Genomic DNA, 16,546 nt, shown 5'->3' with positions numbered 1-16,546 from the left:
AGCTACAAACTACAAAAGGAGATTAGTGATCCAGGGGAACTGGGAGGCAGGCACATCTGTGAGAACAGAAATGTAGCAGAGCTAAAAGTGTAACAGTGTAAAAGTCTGTAAGCCTCTGTCTGTCATGCCTCTGTGTAATAGGTATCTCCTGCATCTCATCTTCTCTGATCTGCCTCATCTCTCTATGTGTCGGTGTGTTAGTACAATGTCAGAAGCGAGATGAAAGTGTATATAAACCTTGTACCCTAATAATGGAACCACATTGTCACCCCACAGAACTAGAGGGATCATAATGGGGCTCATTTACTTACTAGGCTGCTGGGGTTCACAGAAAGTGCATTGTCCGACGATAATGCACTGTTCCACGATTCACTAAGATCGTGCACCCGTGCTTCCCCGCTCAGGTCTGATGGAGTTCACCTTCTTTTTCGTGGTGCATGTAAGTGCATTAGCTTGCATTACATTGAAAGTTAAATCTCGCGCTCAGTTCGCATCAGTCAGATCGTCCAATGGCACGCCGCCCAATTTGTGTAGCATGGAACAACTTGTGAATTTTTTTCTTTGAATTCTTCCTTCTTCCATGTTTTCTGTTGTATTCACCATGAGTACAATAGAAGGAAATCAGAATGCTGACTAAGGTAGTATGCTGTAATACATCAGTATTGAAGTATTTTACATATAAAAAAATGATTAAAAATGTACAAAAAAAAGTACAAATAAAAAAAAATCATGAATAAGCCCCAAATTCCCCAATCCAATGTTAAAACACATTCAAGTTAACATCACAACAAAAATGCTACATAATTGATATTGCCATGTCTGTAGCAGCCCATACAATAAAATAAAATAGTTACTGGATCCGTACGGTGAACACAATAAAAAAGGGTAAAATATATGCCCATATTTCCATATCCAACCTCATAGAAACAGGATTAAAAAAAAAATATACCAGTAAAAAGTGCAGCTTCTCCTGCAAAAAAAAAAAAATTATCTGATAAAAAGCTACATAAACAAAAGTTAAAAATGCTATGCCTCTTAGAACATGTAGATGAAAAAAAACTAGTGAATTTTTCAGCAAATGAGTTCTATATTCTGCAAAAAAAAGTCAATCATAAAAAGTTATATAAATGGAAGTGACTCATAGAATGAAGATAACATATTGGGGCACATTTACTTACCCGGTCCCTGCGCGTTCCCTGTGGTGCGTTGTCCGAGGAGGATGAAGTCTGTCGCGATTCAACAAGATCGTTTGCTCTAGATCCTGCATGTGTCACTTCGCCGTTCAGGTCCGCCAGAGTTCACCTTCTTCTTCCCAGTGTATGTGAGTGCATGTCTTGCGGCACAATTTTAATTTTAAATCCCACACTTAGTACAAATCAGTCGGGTTGTCCGACGGCCACGCTCCCCGATTTCTGTCACATGAAATTGCGCCAAAATCCGATCGTGTGTGCCAAAAACTGTGGTATGGTGAATGGCCAACAAAAAAAGCTAAAAACCCTAGACCAGAAGTTTGCTTTTAAAGTTGGCTTTTCATACATTGAGGGGTATAGTTTTTATAATTGGGTAATTTACAGGGTTATACTATTATTATCCCCTTAACGACCTGGATTTTTTTGTTTTTTCATTTGCATTTTTAACTCCCCACTTTCAAAAATCTATAACTTTTTTATTTTTACATGTAAAGAGCTCTGTGATACCTTGTTTTCTGTGTAACAAATTGCACTTCATAGTGTTGCTATTTAATATTCCATGCCATGTACTGGGAAGTGGAAAAAAATTCCAAATGCAGTGAAAATGGTGAAAAAAATGCATTTGCACCGTTTTCTTGTAGGCCTGGATTTTACAGATTTCACTGTACGCCTCAAATGACAGGTCTACTTTATTCTTTAAGTCGAAGCAATTACGGAGATACCAAATTTGTATTTGTTCATACATTTACAAAAATTAAAACCTCCTGTAAATAAAATTTTTTCCCCGATTTTTGCCATATTCTGTCTCTAATAACTTTTTCATACTTCATTGTACAAAGCTGTGGGTGGTTTCATATTTTTTAAATTTTGATGATGTTTTCATTGCTATCATTTGTAACACTGTAGTACTTTTTGATCACTTTTTATTGTTTTTTTTTAAATATTTTTCAAAATGGCAAAAAAGTGCCATTTTCAACTTTGGGTGCTATTTTCCGTTACGGGGTTAAACGCAGTAAAAATCCTTATTATATTTTGATTGGGCATTTTCGGACGTGACGATACCTAATATGTTGATGATTTTTATTGTTTATATTTATATCAGTTCTATGGAAAGGGGGTTATTTTAATTTTTAGTTTTTTTATTATAATTTTTTTTTTACTTTTTTTTAATTTTTATTTTCCATTTTTCAGATGCCTTAGGGTCTTTTAACCCTAGGTTGTCTGATCAGTCCTATCATATACTGCAGCAGCCTGAGGATAACTAAAAGCTACAGACAGTTAAGTTATTTATTGGGGGAGGAAGGCACAGAAGATCTAGTGTGTTGTGAAATTGCAGAGATGTAGGAGAGCTGACATTGTGTGTAAAAGCTGATAGGCATCTCATGGATCTATTCTCATCTCTCTTTCTATGTGTCAGATGTTCAGAGGCTTAATGAAAGTGTATATAAACCTGTACTCTGATAATGTAAGCACATTGTCAACTCACAGAACTAGATGTATCATAATGTACAAAAGGCGTTAGAGAAGGCTGTAAAGGTTCCCCAGCGCAGTCTCTTCCCGAGTGTCAAAACTAAAAAATTAAAGAACGATAGAAGGTTTGCCTTCTCTTTCGATTTCAGCTCCAACGAAAATATCATCCGCGGAGCTATTAACAGACACTGGAACTTATTGCGCCAGGAAACAAAACTGGCAGAGCTTGTGTCCTCTAGACCTTTAGTTACATTTAGACGCTGTCCCACTTTAAAAACTGAGCTCGTCCGGAGTAGATACTCCGTCCCAAGACATAATTGGCTCAGCAAAGGAATCCCGAAAGGGAATTTCAAATGCGGACATTGTAATTTCTGTAAACTTAATATTCAAGCCAAGACCTTGCAACTAGGGGGTACCCAAATAGACGTTAAAGACTTCACCACATGCAGAACCTCCTTTGTGGTTTATGTGCTATTTTGCTCATGTAATAGATTTTACATTGGTAAAACAATCAGAAGCCTCTTCATTAGAGTCAGAGAACATTTGAACTCTATATCATCAGGGAATGGTTGCCCGAGACTCATCGAACACATTAGGAAACACCATGCGGACGACCCCTCCCCCCTGCGTTTCTCCGGCATCGAAAGGGTGCAGGTAAATCCCAGAGGGGGAGACCGTCAAAAAGATCTTTTACGGCGCGAAGCCAGATGGATCCTTAAATGCAACGCATTGGGTGCATTAGGATTAAACGACCGCAATGACCTTAGTGTGTTCTTGTAATTTTCTAAGCTTGTGTTTTCCGTGACAATTAACCAATTGGTTTCGTTACTGCTTTTCATGTCTCTTCGTCCTTTTTCTTACGAATGCATTATCTTATAAGCTTCCCCTCGCTTGTATTAGTATCTTTTTAATTGTCACTTCTAGTCTGGATATTTTTATAGCTTTGTTGTGTACCCAGACACACTAGTTCACACATTATAATTTTGTTGTCTATTACTATGGCAACTTCCCCCGGGCCATGCATAAATTTTGCACGCCCCGAGGAAGTGACGTCAGAGGCTTGAGAAAGCGCTTTGTAGCGCGAAACGGCCCGTTGCCTTGCCGCATGTCGGCGTCCTGTACCTGCACCAAATAAAGAAAACATTGATGTACCGTACTGGAGAGTGCCGCACCTTCTTCTCTGCAATTGCTCGTATCATAATGTTTCTGCTTAGATAATCTCCGCTTACTCTGGAATTTTGCACTGACCAGCCTATGGAGTGATATGAGTTAAAACAACAATAAAACTGAGTACAATTGTGAAATAAAGGGTTAAAAATGATCTTTATTGCGTTAACATCATTAGGGGGTTGAGATTTTTTAATATTCTTACATGAGAAAAACCCTTAACGACACATGCCCTTATGCATAGCTTTGGTAATGACAGCACCCCAGAGGTTGTCTCAGATAAAATCCTCTCAATCTCTGCCTTTGAGTGCTGGAGGAGATTCATTGTTCTTTGTTAACTAGATACCTGGAAATTGCTGGTGCAAAATATCTTGTAAAACTGTCTTAAACAACCCTGGACCCATATTTCTATCAATTTCGTAACTATAGGAAAGTACAAGCAGCACACTCAATCTGTTGGTTGGGTGGGTGCAGGCATCACAGGACTAGGCCTCAAGTCCGACATGTTTCCCCAGATAACCAGCTTCATCAGGGGTTGGGCTAATAGTGGCACTATATAGCACTATTAGCCCAACCCCTGATGAAGCCGGTTATCCGGCGAAACATGTCGGGGGGCTATTCTTTGTCAGTTTTAACCAGCGGAGCGCCTAGGCTATCTCATGGCTATTCTAGCTTATACTTTAGATGGTGTGGTGTAGTGGAGCTGCTATGGGGTCCTGATAGTGCCCAAAAACTTATACTAACCTGTGACCAGGTAGTTACATACTTCCTCAAGTGGTTCTGTGTCCTTTCAAGACTCCGGACGTGAGCATATTGGCATCCTAAAGCAGAGTGTGAGGGTTTGGTGTGCAATGGGATCATACTTGATCCCAAACCACCGAACCTAATGTACTGGGTTTAAAAGATAATAACCCCTTACATTATTAATTACAAGCTTATTGCTCACTAAGAAAAGCTTGGTTACATCCCGGACTAGGGAGTACACTCACCTCATTTGGGCACAGGCAGGGAGTACTTAGAGCAGTCCTTACTCCTTGATCTCTTTTGTTTGGGTCCTGGTTATACGATTGCAGCATATCACTTGGTCCCAGGTCCCTATTACATAACTTGTTAGCCTAAGGCAGTGATGGTGAACCTTTTAGAGACCGAGTGCCCAAACAACAACCAAGACCCACTTATTTATTGGAAAGCCCCAACACAGAAATGTAATTAGTGATTTAAACTTCCTGCTCTGCCACTGCTTTCATTCATATCAGCACCGAGGACACCAATAAAGAAGAAAATAGAAGAAATTTGCATGACCATTGTAGCTTCCCTCCAGGGTCCAGGAAGAATTGTCAGGGTCGGAGCATGAGCTACAGTGATAATCCAGATCTGTCCATACCTTCCCTCTCCTGCATAGCAAGTCCTGGGCTGTCTGGATTGTAGGAAGATAATTGAGTCCTCTCTGGTGAGTGCCCACAGAAAGGGCTCTGAGTGGCACCTCTGGCACCAGTGCCATAGGTTCGCCACCACTGGCCTAAGGCATCTGTGTTTTTAAGCCTTTTTGTCTCGAGTGTAGCAGTTAGTAGTGCTTTTACTGCCACGTTTTATATATATACAACATTAAAAGTGATGTTTTAGAAGTTCATTATCTGTCCAGATATGGGTATCTTTGCGCTGCCTTAGGTAGCTTTTTTCATGTGAGCTAAAATACAAAAAGGCACAAAGTATAGTTTGTGTTCCTTCAATATCTTAATGCCTCTTTTTACAGTACAGTCTGTTCCAGCATCATCCAGAAATTTCTTTTAGGCGATGTCTGAATATAGTTTATCATCAAGTGTTAAAAGGCACCTGCCACCAAAACCTGTCGCAGATAAAATCTATTGAGAAGTTCTCATCGAGCCCCATTAACTAAATGTCCCCATTTTTTAGATAAAAATGGTTTCCTTCACATCCCCATAAAATCAACTCTGCTTTCTTACCTGGCATACAAAAAATTTCACTGGGCAAACGGACAACACAAATAAAACTTAACTTTAATTTAGATGTCTAGGTAAAACCTTGGGGGAACAACCCAATTAAAAAGATGAACCTTCATAATGTGGCTTATGTAATGGCTTTTACCAACAGTGGAACAAAAAATTAGACTGGTTCCTAATCATACCACTAGGTGTCATGCGTGTATTGCACTTAGCACCTATTAAGCAAGGGATATACAACTTATTGGAGACTTAGATGAAAAACGGGACTGAAGATGTAGATTCCCGTATCCAGGGGCGGACTGGCCATAGTACCCACCGGGAATTTTCCCGGTGGGCCGGTCGGTCCTGGGCCGGTGTGGGGCCGGTGCGGAGCTCGTCCGGGGCCGGTCCGCACTCCCTCCCTCCCTTCAACTTTTCATCTAATCTATAGTACCTGCATCATAAGATGCAGGTACTATAGATTAGTACACAGACGCAGCGCAGCGCTGCTGCTTCTGCGTCTGTGTATACACTCAGTGGAGGAGCGCTGACACCTACCAGATGTCAGCCTGCCTCCATGTAGCTCCGCGGCTTGATGTGAGAGGCGCGGAGCAGTGACGTCACTATCCCGCGCCTCTACACCAAGCTGCTGAAGACCGGGGACGAGACGAACCTGCGCCATAGAGGTGAGTATTATGGGGTTTTTTTTGTTAAATTATAGAATTGGGACATTAAATCTTTATCTGGGGCGGGGGGGGGGGGTGTGTGACATTATTCTTTATGTGGGGCTGGCAGGGGGCATACATTATATGTCTGGGGCGGGGGGGGGACATTATTCTTTATCTGGGGCTGGCAGGGGGCATAAATTATATGTCTGGGGCGGGGGGGGGGGACATTATTATTATCTGGGGCGGGGGGGGACATAAATTATATGTCTGGGGCGGGGGGGACATTATTATTTATCTGGGGCGGGGGGGGGGCATTATTCTTTATCTGGGGCTGGCAGGGGGCATAAATTATATGTCTGGGGCGGGGGGGGACATTATTATTTATCTGGGGTGGGGGGGGACATTATTATTTATCTGGGGGGGGGGATTATTATTTATCTGGGGCGGGGGGGGGGCATTATTCTTTATCTGGGGCTGGCAGGGGGCATAAATTATATGTCTGGGGCGGGGGCGGGGACATTATTATTTATCTGGGGCGGGGGGGGGACATTATTATTTATCTGGGGCGGGGGGGGGGGACATTATTATTTATCTGGGGCGGGGGGGGACATTATTATTTATCTGGGGCGGGGGGGGGCATTATTCTTTATCTGGGGCTGGCAGGGGGCATAAATTATATGTCTGGGGCGGGGGGGGCGTTATTCTATATCTGGGGCATTGATTATATGTCTGGGGCGTGCGAGGAGGGGCCTTATTCTATTTCTGGGGCTGGCAGGGGGCATTGATTATATGTCTGAGGGGGGGGGCATTATTCTATATCTGGGGCTAGCAAGGGGCATTGATTATTTGTCTGGCGGGGGGGGGGCATTATTCTATATTTGGGGCGGGCAGGGGGCATTAATTATATGTCTGGGGCGTGCGGGGGGGGCATTATTCAATATCTGGGGCTGTCAGGAGGCATTAATTCTATGTCTGGGGCAGGCTGGGTCCATTAATTCTTTTTCTGGGGCAGGCTGGGGCCATTAATTCTATGTCTGGGGTAGGCTGGGGCCATTAATTCTATGTCTGGGGTAGGCTGGGGCCATTAATTCTATGTCTGGGGTAGGCTGGGGCCATTAATTCTATGTCTGGGGCAGGCTGGGGACATTAATTCTATGTCTGGGGTAGGCTGGGGCCATTAATTCTATGTCTGGGGTAGGCTGGGGCCATTAATTCTATGTCTGGGGTAGGCTGGGGCCATTAATTCTATGTCTGGGGTAGGCTGGGGCCATTAATTCTATGATTGGGGTAGGCTTGGGCCATTAATTCTATGTCTGGGGTAGGCTGAGGCCATTAATTCTATGTCTGGGGTAGGCTGGGGCCATTAATTCTATGTCTGGGGCAGGCTGGGGCCATTAATTCTATGTCTGGGGTAGGCTGGGGCCATTAATTCTATGTCTGGGGTAGGCTGAGGCCATTAATTCTATGTCTGGGGTAGGCTGGGGCCATTAATTCTATGTCTGGGGCAGGCTGGGGCCATTAATTCTATGTCTGGGGTAGGCTGGGGCCATTAATTCTATGTCTGGGGCAGGCTGGGGACATTAATTCTATGTCTGGGGTAGGCTGGGGCCATTAATTCTATGTCTGGGGTAGGCTGGGGCCATTAATTCTATGTCTGGGGTAGGCTGGGGCCATTAATTCTATGTCTGGGGTAGGCTGGGGCCATTAATTCTATGTTTGGGGTAGGCTTGGGCCATTAATTCTATGTTTGGGGTAGGCTGAGGCCATTAATTCTATGTCTGGGGTAGGCTGGGGCCATTAATTCTATGTCTGGGGTAGGCTGGGGCCATTAATTCTATGTCTGGGGCAGGCTGGGGCCATTAATTCTATGTCTGGGGTAGGCTGGGGCCATTAATTCTATGTCTGGGGCAGGCTGGGGACATTAATTCTATGTCTGGGGTAGGCTGGGGCCATTAATTCTATGTCTGGGGTAGGCTGGGGCCATTAATTCTATGTCTGGGGTAGGCTGGGGCCATTAATTCTATGTCTGGGGTAGGCTGGGGCCATTAATTCTATGTCTGGGGCAGACTGGGGCCATTATTATTACGCCTGGGTCATAGTCGGAGCTCTATCAATACTGGGGTGGGGGGTTGGGGGACTTAAGGGGGTTAAAGGATAGAAAGAAGAAATAAAATATCCTATACTATTACAGTATGTTACATTATGGGGCACTATTTGTGTGGTACTAATATTGTAGGGGGCTCTATTACAGTATTTGGGGCACAGTATTGGTGGCAGCAGAAGAAGGGACAATGGGAAAGTGCAGAACATAAGACGTCTGTGTGGTAAACTCTGCAGGAAAGCTGTGTACCTGGAGGAAGAGACAAGGTGATGGTGGAACTAAAGGAGAAGATGAGGAACGAGAACAATCCGGGGAGACGTCACCTGATGTCACTGGATGCAAAAGGTGAGGATCTCATGTGTTTTTTGTAGCTGTATATGATAAATACTGATTTTTTTCATGTTCGCTTCTGTTTATATATGTAGTATTATAGTAGTTATATTCCTGTACATATGGAGCAGTATTATAGTAGTTATATTCCTGTACATAGGGGGCAGTATTATAGTCGTTATATTCCTGTACATAGGGGGCAGTATTATAGTAGTTATATTCTTGTACATAGGGTGCAGTATTATAGTAGTTATATTCTTGTACGTAGGGGGCAGTATTATAGTAGTTATATTCTTGTACATAGGGGGCAGTATTATAGTAGTTATAGTCTTGTACATAGGGGGCAGTATTATAGTAGTTATATTCCTGTACATAGGGGCAGTATTATAGTAGTTATATTCCTGTACATAGGGGCAGTATTATAGTAGTTATATTCTTGTACATAGGGGGTAGTATTATAGTAGTTATATTCTTGTACATAGGGGGCAGTATTATAGTAGTTATATTCTTGTACATAGGGGGCAGTATTATAGTAGTTATATTCCTGTACATAGGGGCAGTATTATAGTAGTTATATTCTTGTACATAGGGGCAGTATTATAGTAGTTATATTCTTGTACATAGGGGACAGTATTACAGTAGTTATATTCTTGTACATAGGGGGCAGTATTACAGTAGTTATACTCTTGTACTTAGGGGACAGTATTATAGTAGTTATATTCTTGTACATAGGGGGCAGTATTATAGTAGTTATATTCTTGTACATAGGGGCAGTATTATAGTAGTTATATTCTTGTACATAGGGGACAGTATTACAGTAGTTATATTCTTGTACATAGGGGGCAGTATTACAGTAGTTATACTCTTGTACTTAGGGGGCAGTATTATAGTAGTTATATTCCTGTACATAGGGGAAGTATTATAGTAGTTATATTCTTGTACATACGGGGCAGTATTATAGTAGTTATATTCTTGTACATAGGGGGCAGTATTATAGTAGTTATATTCTTGTACATAGGGGGCAGTATTATAGTAGTTATATTCCTGTACATAGGGGGCAGTATTAAAGTAGTTATATTCTTGTACATAGGGGGCAGTATTATAGTAGTTATATTCTTGTACATAGGAGGCAGTATTATAGTAGTTATATTCTTGTACATAGTGGGCAGTATTATAGTAGTTATATTCTTGTACATAGGGGGCAGTATTATAGTAGTTATATTCTTGTACATAGGGGGCAGTATTATAGTAGTTATATTCCTGTACATAGGGGGCAGTATTATAGTAGTTATATTCCTGTACATAGGGGGCAGTATTATAGTAGTTATATCCTTATACATAGAGGGCAGTATTATAGTAGTTATATTCTTGTACATAGGGGGCAGTATTATAGTAGTTGGCTTGTATATGGGAGAAGGTATGGTAGTAGTTTTATTTTGTATATAGAAGGCAGGATTGAATGTGTTATTGTAGCATTATTCCTGTACATAGGAGGCAGTATCAATATATTCTTTCTCTGAATTGTACATGTATGGCACAGGGGAAAGGTATTTAAGGCTTATCGGGTCGTGTGTTTGCATCATTTACTGAACGACAGGTCACATTCTTTGCACATTAAATTCACTTAATGCAAAACAAGAACATCTTTTCCAGTAATGCCATGTACCAACAATTTGTCTGTTATAACCCCATCCACATTATCTGACCACACCCACTTGTTTTGACTCCGCCCATAAAATGGGGCCACTTTTATAGTTTTTTCCAGGGCCATTTTAAATTCCCAGTCCGCCCCTGCCCGTATCTCTATAGCCTCAAGATTAGGACTACCCCTTGAGCCACTTAAACACCTATACCCTGCGCTCAGATCCACATGTAAGAATATACAGAGATGAGAGTAATGTCAGCTATGTAGGAGCATTGGTAGTACTGTTCCTGCAGTCGGGAAGGAGTGCACAGTTAATACGGTGTGCGTCCCGCCTCAAGTTGCTATGTACACCCGTTTCCTTGCACACTTTGGCGGACACGCTCCTTATCACATCCATAAATATCAAGGTCAGTTCTAACTTCAGAGACCAGCAGATGTGATAGGTTGAAAGATGCACAAGATATACACTTCATGCATCCCCCTTCAATGCACACTTGTAATTTTATGAGCACATCCGCTTGTCATGCACCTCACATACAAATACCATGCGTACGTTGGTATTCATGCACATTGCCTCTGTCCAGTCTAAAAGTAGCATGCATTTGTTGGTAATCATGCACATTACCTCTGTACAATCGAATCACATGCACACTTAATTCTAATGCAAAATGAAGATATCATCAGGAGAGCTATAAGATCTGTAGTCTATGATAGGACCAACTAACAAAAAAAACAATAAACATATTACGTCGGCGTCCTGATGGTGGGCACCGGCGATAGAATGGTAAGCCGCGAATAGCGGTGCCAAGATGCCCATATTTAAAAGGAGGCAGATCCCGCCCCCCGCTCACACCTCCACAGTGAAGTGGCCCATTGGCCCATCGGTATGGGTTAAATGGCCAATGACTGTGAGGCTGGGCGGAACTAGTGTCAGGAGAGCCGTCATGATGACCGCATCATCGGAAATACCGGAGTGATGCAAAGGTAAGTATGTCCCTCCTGTCATGTTGTATGATTCCAGAGTGTGAAAAGCATTGAGAGGCGCTTCAGGACCGTAGTCCGGATACTGCACTTGCTTCAGGACCGTAGTCCGGATACTGCACTTGCTGTCACACACATAACTGTGTGCGGCCAAAGTTGTGCAGTGCTGGTATATGGTTATAGACGGCAAACCATATACCCCATATATGACGAGATAGCCAGTCGAACAGAATCCAGTAAAGATAGCGATACGATAATAAGTACAATCAGGGTAAGCCTTGGAGTAGGTTACCCTTCGTGTGCATAATATGCTTGCATTATTGTGTTGGCGTATGTTTAGTCATGTCGTTGGACTAGGACGATAGAGACGTGCGGGGGACAAATGGAAATTATAGTTACAGGCCCGGCAACCATATCGCATCATAATCTCCACCATACATACATACTACACCATGATTTGATAATATGACGACCTCCCGAACATGGGGAGGGGGAAGAAACAGTATGACTACACGCTAGTGGTCCCCAGTGTCAAGGAGACATATGTAATATATGAGCTGATAATGCATTATCTATATGCCATTAACAGTATTCATGTGTCAATCATGATGTGGAACATAAAGACAGCGATAACTAACAGAGCGCATTATTTGATAAAGGCAGCAAAAGAGATGTCGTCATTTAAGCCAGCCGGCTTAACGCTCTTCATGTGGAATATCCATTGCGCCTCTTTCTTTAGGATCTGGTTATCCCAGTCACCGCGTCTCGGGGACTGTCTCGCTTTCTCAATTGCCTGGAAAGTCAAGGCCTTGGGGTCACCCTGATGGTATTGATGTATGTGATTCGGGATAGGTTTGTCTCTGGCGTTTCTCACATCCCCCACATGTTCAAGGATGCGATTTTTAAACTCTCGGAAGGTTTTGCCCACATAATTTAACGGGCAAGGGCATGTGATAAGATATATCACTCCCATTGTTTGGCAGTTCACGAATTCTCTGTTGTCGTAAATAACCCCAGTGGAGGCGCTTCTAAAAGACTTGCTCTGACAGATATACTCACATGCCTTGTATCTGCCGCATTTAAAAGTACCAAGAGTCCAGCATCTTTTCCACATTAAACATGCCTTTGCCTTACCATTCAGCACTTCGTATCATGTGACCAGAGTGAGATAATCTAAAGTCCTTTACCCACGAACATTTGTAAAATTTACCCATGTAGTTATCTGATAACATTAAATCACAGCATGCCTTCATGGATTTTTACTCCTTCCCAGAAGGCTTTTTATTGACGGGGAGGGATCAAAAGCGCTAAACTGTTCTCTATCCTGTACCCATCTGTTTGCTCGCCCAGGTTACAGCCCAGACTAGCATAAAATGTGCAAAAGGCCGCATCGCACTCCTGCTGCAGTAATAGTGCTCCAGCAGCTGTTTCCAGCTGCATGAATTGCAGGGCCCAGTGCTCCAAAAATGCCAATGATAATCCAGCTCTGGCTCCAGCGCTACTTGATTGAGGAGAATTGAACATGGCTTTCCACATTGTTGCCATGGTCGCTTTCCCTACCAATTGGGAGTACCTAGTTTAATTGTTCTAACCTATCCAATTGGGGCCCAAATACTGACAGAACAATGAATTACAAGAAATGGGATTTGATTGACCTGTGTCTTTTTCAACCTTATTAATTATGTTGTCAATACTGTGTTATTACCTTTTTTTTTTTCTAGTCCTACCTGCTAAAGTCATTTAATAGTTTAACTTATATATTCAGACATCACACACTACAATATTTCTGCATTACACTGCATTATGTTAGGCAATGTGGAACTAAGGGTTCATGAACATGGTAATTTTTGGACCTTGAAATACAGTCCAACAAGCAGGGCCACAGTTAATGGTGTAAGTCACATCTATTGTACAAGACTACTGTCCTGAAATTAAAGCCTGTATTCATCATGAAACAATAGTCTCCCTGGGAGACCATCCAAATCTTTAAATATACAGGTATGCACTGAAAAAATTTACTTCCTAAGAATTATGTCTACATACTTTGTAATTATTGGATGAATAGTGTGATTTGGCCCAAACCAACATAGACTTCCTCTGCCTCTCAGACCAGTGCGTCCAAATGGATTTCTATGATAAAAAAACAGAATAGAAAGTAATAAATATAGTTGCCTATGATCGTCTCAGTCTACAATAGTTTAAACATTGTTATAATACCATGGCATAAACATGACCCATCTAAAGTTATCTCCATAAACTTTTGGACATTAACACAAACTATTTTTTTATCTCTTTACACATCATAGTTGTATGGACATACATAAAGTTGAGACTTCAGCTTTTTTTAATGCATCCACATTAAAATTAGATGAAGGGTTTAGAAGGTCAGCTCCTTAACTCGTGACCCTGTTTTGAAAGGGACCAAAAGTAATTGGACAATTGACTCGAAGGCTATTTAATGGGCAGGATTGGGCAATTCTTTAATTATGTGATTCTCTATTAAAAAGACAAAATGCCTGGATTTGATTTGAGGTGTGGTGCTCACATTTGGAAGATTTTGCTGTGAAGAAAACGTGGTCCAAGGATCTCTCTGTGCAGGGGAAACAACCCATCCTTAAAGGGGTAAGGGGTTGTCCAGATTTGAATTTTAGATATATGCCTAGGTGGGAAAGGGGGGGGGGGTTTAAAATAGCTTTTGCCCCTTGTGGTCTTGGCTGTCACTGCTGAATAAAGGATAAAATACACTGAACGTGGGCACTGATTGTGGGTATTAACCATTTAAAGAGAATCTGTCACAGCTGTTTGAAAAAAATAAGTTGCGGTCAGGTTCCCATATGTCCCTTATAGCATAAGGGCAACCTTTATTCATCTAATAAAATTGCTGTGCAGAAAAGCAAAAAATTAACATTTATTCTCTGCCTGGTAACCAGGCAGAGAATCTAGCAAGTTGAGGTGGACAGATACATACGTGCGATTCTGGTTGCTTGCTCACACCTCCTTTCCCTACATCATGCGGCTGTCGGCTGAATTATAACACAAATGCTTACGGGGCATGGGCTGCTTTACTGCTTAGCTTCCTGCTTCCGTGCATGGCAGCTGTAGGCATATGTGTTATAATTCAGCCGACAGCTGGATGACGTAGGAAAGGAGGTATGAGAAGTTACCAATAACTTCTTGCTGAAGTCTGTGTTCATATCCGGGTACCCCAACTGACAATATTTGGCATGAACCTGAATATTCAGATCCACTCACAGTTAGCTTTGACATTAAGGAGTTTGAGAAAATTTCAGACAGAGAAGCCCACAAACAGCACAAACAACAAGTGCAGTTAAGTATTAGCAGACCATAAAAAATAGGAAACACAGTGGGCCACATTTACTAAAAACAATGCAAACTGTACTATGTGCAGTATGCCGGTGAAGTGTACAGAGTGTGACAAAGTGCACCATCATGCACCTTCTGTCAAACTCTGCATGTTAAAGGGGTATTCTCATGTGCGCATTCACATTCAGTTTGATAAATCTGCCATACATAAACATTTCTTCAATTAGATGTTATTAAAAAAATGTTCCTGTGTGAAGATAATTTCCCATAGATGTAGTGATATGGTCCCTTAGAAACGAGATGGCTTCCTCGGATACGGCCACCTCTGCCTGAGAGATTGCCCAAATAAACAAAAAGTTTTTGTATATGAAATGTCTGGGAGTTACTGCAAGTCCCACAGCCGTCCTGCGGTAATGATCACTGAATCCAGGAGGTCAGGCAGGACTCTATAGCCCGAGTCTGGCCACTACTGCCAGAGTGTGACGTGGTCGTATCCCAGGAAGCTATCTCGTTTCTACGGGACAATATGGCTACGTTTATGAGAAATTATCCTCACACAGGAACATTTTTTTTTATAACATCCAATTGAAGAAATGTTTATATATGGCAGATTAATGAAACTGAATGTGAGTGCCCAGACGAGAATACCCCTTTAAATGTGGGGCATAATCCGACTGTGCTCTGAAATGCCACATTATGTGTAGAAATTTATGTAGAATCGAGTACAGTGCAGCCACGACACAAATGAGTCGCATGCAATACAAATCTGGCGATGACACTTATTAAATACATGTGCAAGCAGTTTGCACTAGAAATAACATGCAAAGTCTACCGCAAAACTTGGGCAAGGGCCTTAGAAAATGTGGGCCAGTGTCTGGTTTTGTCCATAAGTTCAAGATTTTAGGCAGTCATTAGTAATAATTTAGGCAGTATTAGAAATAAACATTTAATTTTAAATTATTTTATTTGTACAATTGCTTTCTAAAATTAATGGATTGTGTTTAGAAAAAGGTTCAGTCTCATATTTTGATGCAATTATTTATTCAACCCACTAAATTAAAGTCTAAAATTCAACTACATCTCATTTTTTTTGTTAAAAATTTATTGTGGTAATGTATGAAACCAAAATCAGAAAAATGGACCCTCTGAACCTAACTATATATCATGTATTATTGGTCAGACTATTCAGGCGAAGAACATAGACATTGCCCTGGGAAACAATTATATCACCTATTAAATACATGTACTCATTTGGTATCTTGTAGTGAAATTTCACACAAAAGTATAGTGTAGTGCAATAATATTTAGCTTTTTTAGACAAATGAAAATAGTTTCCATTATACATGTAAATGGTCTTCTAAAAAAGCAGGAGTAATTGATCCATGATAAATGGAAGTCGATTACTGATTAGACTATTTTACTAAGTCAAGACACCAGGCTTTTAAAAGTCTGTCATTGATCTGTAGAAAACTGCTTTCTGTAAAGTAGCATACTTTTTTATTTTTCCATCTTGATAAAATACCCAGAATTCTCAGCTGGGTACACATGATTACCGATTAGACACTGGAATCAAAACAGCACTGTTTGAAGTTGGAGAGACTTAGAAGACTTTTTTTTTAAATTATTTTATTAAGTCAAAAAGTATATACATACATTGTTCAGTGCGAATATACATTTAGACTCATATTTTACATATATTTGAACCTTAACTAACAAAAAAGTTCTTA

The 16,546-nt window shown here is 41.3% G+C and overlaps 1 protein-coding gene and 1 long non-coding RNA gene across 7 annotated transcripts in view; one reads left to right on the top strand and one right to left on the bottom strand.

Moving 5' to 3' along the window:
- Nucleotides 1-16,546, bottom strand: part of TRPM2 (transient receptor potential cation channel subfamily M member 2) — a 419,555-nt gene that overhangs the window by 17,036 nt on the left and 385,973 nt on the right. For all 6 annotated transcript variants that reach the window (XM_072120992.1, XM_072120993.1, XM_072120994.1 and 3 more), the window contains one exon: nt 13,539-13,625. In XM_072120992.1, coding sequence (XP_071977093.1) covers nt 13,539-13,625 — 87 coding nt within the window. Of the gene's footprint in view, nt 1-13,538; nt 13,626-16,546 lie in introns of those variants that run through there.
- LOC140075302 (uncharacterized) overlaps nt 6,182-16,546 on the top strand; it is a 104,659-nt gene continuing 94,294 nt past the window's right edge. Inside the window, exons 1-2 of the long non-coding RNA XR_011849389.1 lie at nt 6,182-6,456; nt 8,776-8,884. This is a non-coding gene — a long non-coding RNA (uncharacterized lncRNA). The remainder of the gene's footprint in view (nt 6,457-8,775; nt 8,885-16,546) is intronic.

Source organism: Engystomops pustulosus, chromosome 8, assembly GCF_040894005.1.
Source record: "Engystomops pustulosus chromosome 8, aEngPut4.maternal, whole genome shotgun sequence".
Lineage (NCBI taxonomy): Eukaryota > Metazoa > Chordata > Amphibia > Anura > Leptodactylidae > Engystomops > Engystomops pustulosus.
Note: the sequence above shows the minus strand (reverse complement) of the source record. Positions and strands in the feature narration are given on the sequence as shown.